Source organism: Phlebotomus papatasi, chromosome 1, assembly GCF_024763615.1.
Source record: "Phlebotomus papatasi isolate M1 chromosome 1, Ppap_2.1, whole genome shotgun sequence".
In the NCBI taxonomy this organism is placed as follows: Eukaryota; Metazoa; Arthropoda; class Insecta; order Diptera; family Psychodidae; genus Phlebotomus; species Phlebotomus papatasi.
The window spans coordinates 37,343,546-37,352,176 of NC_077222.1; the positions used below are offsets into that span (position 1 = coordinate 37,343,546).

Here is an 8,631-nt window from a genome sequence, read left to right on the forward strand (position 1 = left end):
TAATTTGATCTAATATATTTACAAAATTTCTTCTTATATATATATTTTTTTTTTTTGAAAATTGAACACCTTCGGAAATATGGGCTAAACCTCTGCTTTAACCCTTTAACGACGAGACAGTTTTCGCTGACCGAAAATCAGCAATAAAAATGAATCCAATAAACAAAACTTATGAAACATATTACATTTAACCTTTGAAAAGCCAACAGAGTCTGATTTGATGTATTTTATTGTCTCTATGAACGATAGGGACAAAAATAGCCCAAAATTTCGCTCAATTGAAAAATATTATGTTTGAGTATTGTAGTTTTCTTTTTCGAAAACGGTTTTGCTTTAAAAAAAATGTGAGTATAAAAAATATTTAAAATCAATTTTCAATATGGAAATTTAAAAATTCGTTATTTTTGAGCTTAAAAATTTACTATATAGCAAAAAGGTGAAGATTTGCAAGAAATATCCTAAATTCTTTCAACCTTCTATTTTGCAATGCGGATCAATGCAATTCGATTGATTTCAATGCGGACAGCATTGAAATTAATGAGCAATTTTAACATTTTAATTTTCTGAATTCAAATTTAATTGAGCAACTATATTTATACTACACTCTTAGAAAAGTTTAGACATGATTACTAATGCAAATTAGTTGTTCGGGCGATTATTATCAAATCTATTTAAAATAGTTCTTATATTCTTAAAACATTATACTCATAATAAATTTATTAGTAGTGAGAATATAAGACAATATTTACGTGGATAAGTTGCGGCAATTATTTCATAATGCTTTCATACAATTATATTTGCTTGTGTTAATTAAATGAAATCATTATCCCAACTAATATTGGTCACTAATTCCTTTTAGTTCTCACAACCAATGTAAATAGATGGGCCTATATTTTCATAAAGTTATGACTACTTTTCCAATAGTAAAGAGTGGTTTTTATTTTAGTAATGCGTTGAAGCTCTTTCGAATTTTAAGCAACTAATAAGAAATATGCATCACAATGAATGCTATATAGTAACCACAACTAATATGATATAGTTATTATAGCCAATAAGATGGGTATCAACCCCATTTATTTAGTAATTGGGACTAATACGTTATAGTACCCATTACTATTTTGATTTAGTTGTGATAACTAAATGAAAAGGATACTTTAACTAACTGTGGTCAACTATTTCATTTAGTTACCCAAACTAAATATATAGTTGGGTCTATATTTACTATATTTTATAGTTCTAATAACTGCATATGAGCTTGTACGAACTAATTTTTTCTAAGAGTGTATTTTAACATGTTTAAACATGTTTTGGTGGGCCAAGTATTAGTTTATATCAATAAGTAAGCGAAAATCTATCAATTCAAATGATTTTTAATGCCAAATAACGCATAGGAACAATTCATCTGAAAATTAAATTGAATTTACAAATTGAAAAATCCTAGTGTGATAGCACGGTTAGAATTGGATATTAAGGGGAAATTCAATAGATTCTGTAAAATCAATGAAATTGGGTTTATATTAATGATTTTGATAACTTTGGGAATTAGTTTAAATCTTTAGTCTGAAGACCGCTTTACGGCGTTATCACACTTGCACATTAAAATTTTAACGTGATTCACATTAATTGTCGCTTGTGAGAGTTTAAATATGTTATTTGTGTCTTTGAGTCACTTAATGTTTGGGGTTTTTTCTATTTATTGATAAAGAAGTGGACTTGGCCTGCAAAAATAAGTTTAAATTTACCTAAAGCATAAATATTTTTCATAATAAAAAAATAAAGAGAAAATCGTATTAATTTTTCGCATTAATGCTATAATTCAATTTATATCAAATTTTGCGGGCCAAGTCTACCTTTTTCAACAAATAGATCAAATTTTGAATATAAATGATTCAAACACATAAATTACACATTTGGACTCTCACCAGCGACAATTAATGTGAATCATATTAAAATTTTAATGTACAAGTGTGATAACAAGATTAGGATAAGAAAACTTAAATTTTTTTTTTACAAAATATCTAAATTAAATCTTTACGCTTTCTGTAACTCGGAATTGCGCAGTTAATCAGGTGCCATATAAAATCCTTTCCTAATGTTTTAAAAATACAACATTAGTTATTATTGTTCACTGTAAACCTCTTGTAATCCCACACAAAAAAATTTTCAAGGCAAATTCGGCTGGCTGATAAGGAAATAAAGTTTAATCTCGTTGTTTTCTCACTGACTTAACTCCCCTATAATTAACAATTTTGTTCAACATAATCGCACTATACACATTTTTTAATCAATTCCGAAGGTATGCACTTACCATAAAAAACGAACAAATTATTGTCGCTATAAGAAGTTGTTTCCTGGCTCTGAGGCTCTGTAAATCCACTGTGGGATGTCTGAATCCTCTCTGGCCATAGAGGCACTTGTGACTATCCTCCCTATGACTGTCTTTGCCATTGTCCTATGCAAAATCAAGAATGTTTAGAAAGGAGCTACCATACTTTTGTGTACATAGACTTACAGTAAGGAGTGGTTCGTCATCCGGAGAACGATCATCGGCAACAAATACTGGAGTACTAGAGTCCTCGTTGGACACTCTGATATAATCTGCCATGGTGTCCACGTGATTGCTATTCCTCCAATTGTTCTCCTTGCATTGATCACAGTCAAATTTCTACTAGCACGATTGACGGAATCTTATCTGTATGTTTCAAATTGCTTATTAACAAATGTTTTCCTCGAACTTCACCAACTCCTTATCAGTCCACAACGCGATTATCACTCGAGTCTCTCTCTGAGATAAATTCTACACGAGCACCAGCCACTTCGCACATTTTTTATAAATACTGGAAAAGTGTCTCGTACCCAATGCACTAATTGTCAGACTCGTCAGACTGTAGAGGTAGAAGGAAGGAAATTTATTAAACGCAATTGGAAGTCATTTATTGATTCGTGAGGCTCGAGAAGTGTTAATTCTTCCAACTCCATGGCAAAAAGTGGAAATTAATTTAGTGAATTAATATAATTCTTTCCATGATAGAATTGTTTTCTTTGATTTGCACAATTATTCTCAAGAGTTTTGCAACATTGTTCAACTGCGCGACAAAAGTCTGAAAAATCCGACATATTTCTCAATTCCCGACATATCTCAAAAAAAATTGAAATTCCCCTAGGAAAAAATCGCACTATTCATTTAGAAATTTTTATTTTGCGCTATTTCCACTTCAACTAAAACTTCCCATTTTATTTATAATCGTTTATCCACCGCAATTAACACTCCAATAAAGTCTCTACAATAAGCTGAATAAGACTAAGCATTAGCTGTGTAAATATTTTCCTCGAAATTATCGCGATAAAATTACGAGTATACAAGAGAAAAAGATTTATTTTGTGCTTCAACGAGTCTTATCGAGAGATGTGAGTCATCGTAGCATAAAGTGGCGGGATCATGGTTTTCTATAAACGCAAGAAATTGGTTTTGGGATTTTCTCTAACAAAGCATTATTTAATGAAATTTATGCGAATAATCATTGGCAGAAAATTGTCTAGCCGAAAAAAGTCTGAATTCTTACATGCTTTTTCGTTAATGTTATTAGGTTTTAGCATATATATTTTTAGCGTGTTGCTAAATAATCGAAATTAAGGTGTGAAGGTGTTTGTACAATTGGGACATTAAACTTTGAATGATTCATATATAGAACAATACATTTAGTCAGAAGCCAAATAAAGAATAAGAGTGCGCAGTGTCTAAGAAATTAAATATGATATTATCTTGTTATCTACTTTATTAAAAGCCTTATTAAAGCCCTTAACTAGAAAATTTATTTTATGAGACATTACTTTTTTAACTCTTTCGCGTCCCACTTTTATTCAGCAGATGAATTCATGCAAAATTGAGTTTTTCCTAATGCTTTATGATCAAATATAATAGTTCAGAGAAGAAAAAAATTTTCCATTCCGTGAAAACTCGGAAAAACCCCGGGTCATATATGACCCTGTTGTCCTCAAGGGAAGTGTATTTACCATTTTCAAAATCTATATCACGGGCTTTTTAAGAGTTTTTTTTGCTTGAAGTTACTAATTTGGCCAAAACCATGGCAAACTGGATTGTCTTGATGAACACTGTACTCCTGGTGTTCAAGGAATCTTCCTGGTAATCCCTTGAACAGTCACTGTCACAATATTTTGAGTGGTATTTGGCAAAAATAAACTTATCCACATATTTATTCACACACAATACAATTGCACAATATGAGACGCTTGCAGAATACTCTAAAATATTGCAAAATATGTTATAATTCATCAGATATAAGATGAAATGTCCAGGAGCAAGATGTCCCACCTGCATTTCACAAAGAAAAACAATGTCCCAACTACATTTCGCTATAGGTTTGGGACGAAAACACTGTTACCCTTGGGGACCATAGGGTCATATATGACCCGGAAAATTCTACACGCTTTTCTGGAAAATTGAGAGTAGTTTATTATATCAAAATATGCAATATACAATCTTTAGATATTCTATTTTGTGTTTCTAAAGATCTTTTTGCTGAAAAAAATAAATGAATATAAAAAATTTTGAAAAATAAAAGTCATTTCACAAAGTTTGAAATTCGTGATTTTTGATCTCAAATATTTTCTTTTCTTGAATATCTGGAGTCTTGAGAAAATTAGCCAAGAATCTTACATCCTTCTATTATGATGTCGTGCACAAACCGATAGATTTCAATTAATGTAAATAGTCAAAAGAAATTGTTTTTTCCCCGGGTCATATATGACCCTAATGACGCGAGAGTTAAGCCTTAAAAAAAACCAAAAGTGCCCTGAAACAATTTCAATAATCATATTTCATGATTATTATATTATGACTGATTATTTAAAAAATATTATAGGTAAATTGTTCCAAAAACAATAATAAAAAACACAATAATGAGAAGAATCATCAAAATGACAATTTTTTATGTAAATTGGTCTTAATAAAAAGCCATTTTTTTTTAATAAAAGACAAATTTTTTTAAATAAAAACTTTCAATTTCTTTTAACCAAAATTTCCCACAGTTTACTCGAATCGGCGTAACTCTTTTTCGTACTGATTTTTAATTAACTACATTTTATGGTTAATTTTAATTCAATTTAGGTATTCAGAAGAATTGTTTCAACTGTTTTCAAAGTAACTCTTAATCTTTTTCTCGAAAAATTTACACCGTAAATAACTCACTGGAAACCATCCTATCTAGGATCGAAACTTTGGCTAAAAATAAATAAAAAATAAAAAAATAGACTAAACTCCCGTCATGATTTACATTTAATTTCTATACAGTCTACAACCGGAAGTGAATTTTCCAAAACACAGAATATTTCCTTTTGCCTCTGCACCGAAAAAACTAGAATGGTAAAATTTACAATCATCTATACAAAATTTTAATAGCCGCATAGTAAAAAATTCACCCAGCATTCGTAATATTAGATCGGACTGTCCAAAATTGTAGAATATACGTGCTCGCCTGTACGTCCTTTGAATAGTAAACTCTAAATAGCCGGGTGGTAAATTCTAATATCCGGATAGTTGATTTTACTAGCCGAATAGTAAATTTTAGTAGCCGGATATTATAAAAAAAAATCTTGGATTTTTTATTATAATATTCCGATTAATATTCTCTGTATTTCATGCCATTTTGGTGTGTGTAAATCTTTTTCCAATATTGCCGACCTCGTCGATATTTCAACGCTGAACCTTTGTGATAAAACGGCCGCGTATCTTTCAACTGCACCACGAATTTCTATAATACAAAGCATATCGGGAACAGTTGGATCATTATCTCAGATATTCCCAGATTATGGTAAATTTTACTGGCTTGGATGGTAATTTCAACCCAAATTACTATCCTTCGTTAGATTTTCCATTTTTCCAGATAAATTCTAAGATCTAAAATTCGCCTAGTTAAATTTACTATCCGGATATTAGAAACTGTGAGAGGTCAAGGTAAAATATAAAGGTAGATTTTACCATTCGACTATTAGAATTTATTATCCAGAGGATAGTAAAATTTTAAAATTTCGAGATTTTGAGATTTTTTGCCTTCCGGGACTTTTGCCCTTTCGAGATTTTGATGTTCGGAATTTTGGCTGACGAGATTTAGACCGGAAATATTATATTTTGCATATAACTATCCCACTCTTTCTCAGTAAAGATTAGATTAAACTAAATTGATTTTGTTGTGAAGTTTGAAAGAAGAAAAAGAGTGCAAAGAATGAGATAGATGTATGCTATCCATATGATAGATAGAAAGTAATGCCAATTTATATATTTTATAAAATTTTTCTAATCTAAGTTCATCTATTCATTGTCAATATTCCAAAATAAAATAGTTTACTGATCAAAATAGAATATTTTTCTGATCAAAAATGTTTATTCGAATGTGCAAGCATACGGAATCTTATGAATTTATAATTTTCTCATCAAAATTGGAGAGGTCAGTAAATTGTAGACTTGTCGGCTCACATCTTCATTTCTCTTGAATCGCGTTGAAATATAAGGCCTTTACATAATTATTCAACATTTATTAGTTTCTTCATTCTACTTTTCCAATATTTGCAAATTACCTATACGCTAAATGCAAAAATTGTCACCTCATTTGATTACAAAAGTTCGTTGCTCTACTGCGCAATCAATACCTTTAATTGTTTACTGGATCATAGGTTGTAATGCCTAATTGAACCCGATAATATATGCTCTGTTCGTATTTACTAAGGTGCAATAAATTTGACTACGGTTTCTTAACTCTGGCAACCTATAAAATCTTTCTAAGCTGAAGAGGCTTTGTCATCATTATGTTAATCCGTTACCTAAGTCACATGACTTTGGTGGAAAAGAGCGAAACATGTTGATTTTTCCGCGCCAATTTTTCTCATGGAGTGAAAGAAAATTTAACTTTTGTTAAGGAAGCATTAGGAGAAGTAAAAGTGCAAAGTGAGTACGGAAGTGTGCCTCTATCGAAATCAATTTCACGGGAAAAATTTACAGTAAAACATCCATAGGTTACTGTAAAACAGGTAAAAAGCGTCACGTTTTGTTGACTTTCTTTGTAAGTCGTTACAACTTCAGCCCAGCAGCTGAATATCCAGCATCACCTAAACATTTTCACTACAAGACACTGCCCAATTAGAGTCACAATCTTCTAGAACCACTGCTTATATCACTGAGCACTATCACTAATTTAGTACATCTGTCCTTTTTCAAGAACGATTAGCACACAAAACAGGTGAATATTTGCCCAGAAACTGTGACAAAGGCAGGTCTACTCTCAAGTTTAGGTTCTAAAGATATTTTTTTATCACTTGTCAGTGCTTCTGGAAAAGGTGTCTAGTGTTTGAATTCAATGGCACAAATGAGAGATGAAGCGAGTTTGTACGTTTTGTACCTGACTAAGCTCTCACGTTCTCTTACCTGGCTCTCACTGATTCTCTTCGTGCTCAGTTCCAACAGGTGGTTATATCTCTGAATCAGAGGTGGGAAACCTTGTGAAAGTATGAACTATATCAGAACAAAAAGATACAAAATATTAAACTTATGCCAAAGCATTCTTTGAAATGATTGAAATACAAAAAATACATTTCTTTGGTTTTGACTTTTTGTAATAAACACATTAAAAATTAACACATTAAGGAGATAAGAAACCTTTTACTTTTACTATTGCTAATTTAAATATTTTTCATATTATAAAATTAAATATTATAAAATTATAAAATTAAATCATGAATAAAATTTATTTTCACTTATAGAATAGAGCATTACAAAGGGTCCTGGGATTAGAGTGGAATCACCACTTCTCGCCACTTACATAGAAATCGGTATTTTTCGCGAATTGTGAAATAAATGAGCCGCAAATATCTTTGTGTTTTTACTGCTACTACATATAGAGTCGAAAAATAATAATTATTCTTTTTGGATTTATCATTTTAAGCACTTTTAGAGTAATATTTTAAAGCTATTGCATCGAATCCAATATTTCTTACCAAATATAGTGTCATCAAATTTTCATCAAGCAAAAAATACCGCTTTAATAAATAATTTGTCTATTGAATATTTAATTACACTTATGGAATACATAAAATTTGTATTTAGCTAATTAATATCTCATTTTATATAATTTTTATATAAAAATGAGGCATGGCGAAAAGTGGTTATCTTCTGGAAATGATTTTACCACCTGACGCCATATCTTTTCAATAGACGCTGCTAACTTCACTTCATAGATTCTCAGTTGTCAAATTTGCATTGTTTACTTGCTTCAATAGACCCATAATTTGATTTCTCAAATAAAAGTGGAAGAAAATCGTTTAACCCTTTAACGACGAGGCACTTTTTATGGACTGAAAATCAACAATAAAAATTAAACTGGGAAACATAATCAATGATAAGTCTGATATCTAACCTTGGAAAGTCCAACAGAGTCTGATTCGGTGTATTTTGTGCTTCTATGAACGATAGGGACAAAAATAGCCCAAACATTTAAGTAATTTTTCTGAGAATACCAATGAATAATATTTTTCTCTTTAATGAAAAATATTACGTATGAGTATTCTAGTTTTTATTGCCAAAAGGGTTTTGCTTAAAAAAATTGGAAGTATAAAAAATAA

The 8,631-nt window shown here is 30.6% G+C and overlaps 1 protein-coding gene across 3 annotated transcripts in view; it reads right to left on the reverse strand.

The window, feature by feature from the left end:
• The window catches only part of LOC129799019 (proton-coupled zinc antiporter SLC30A2-like), a 30,481-nt gene extending 23,094 nt beyond the window's left edge, over positions 1-7,387 (reverse strand). Inside the window, exons 1-3 of one of the 3 annotated variants that reach the window (XM_055842607.1) lie at positions 7,070-7,387; positions 2,513-2,885; positions 2,309-2,452 (exon numbers count right to left, since the gene is read on the reverse strand). In XM_055842607.1, the coding sequence (XP_055698582.1) occupies positions 2,309-2,452; positions 2,513-2,605 (237 nt within the window). In that variant the 5' untranslated portion in view covers positions 2,606-2,885; positions 7,070-7,387. Of the gene's footprint in view, positions 1-2,308; positions 2,453-2,512; positions 2,886-7,013 lie in introns of all 3 variants that reach the window. The other 2 variants (XM_055842606.1, XM_055842605.1) reach the window with 2 other exon arrangements.
• Between the last annotated feature and the right edge of the window lie 1,244 nt (positions 7,388-8,631).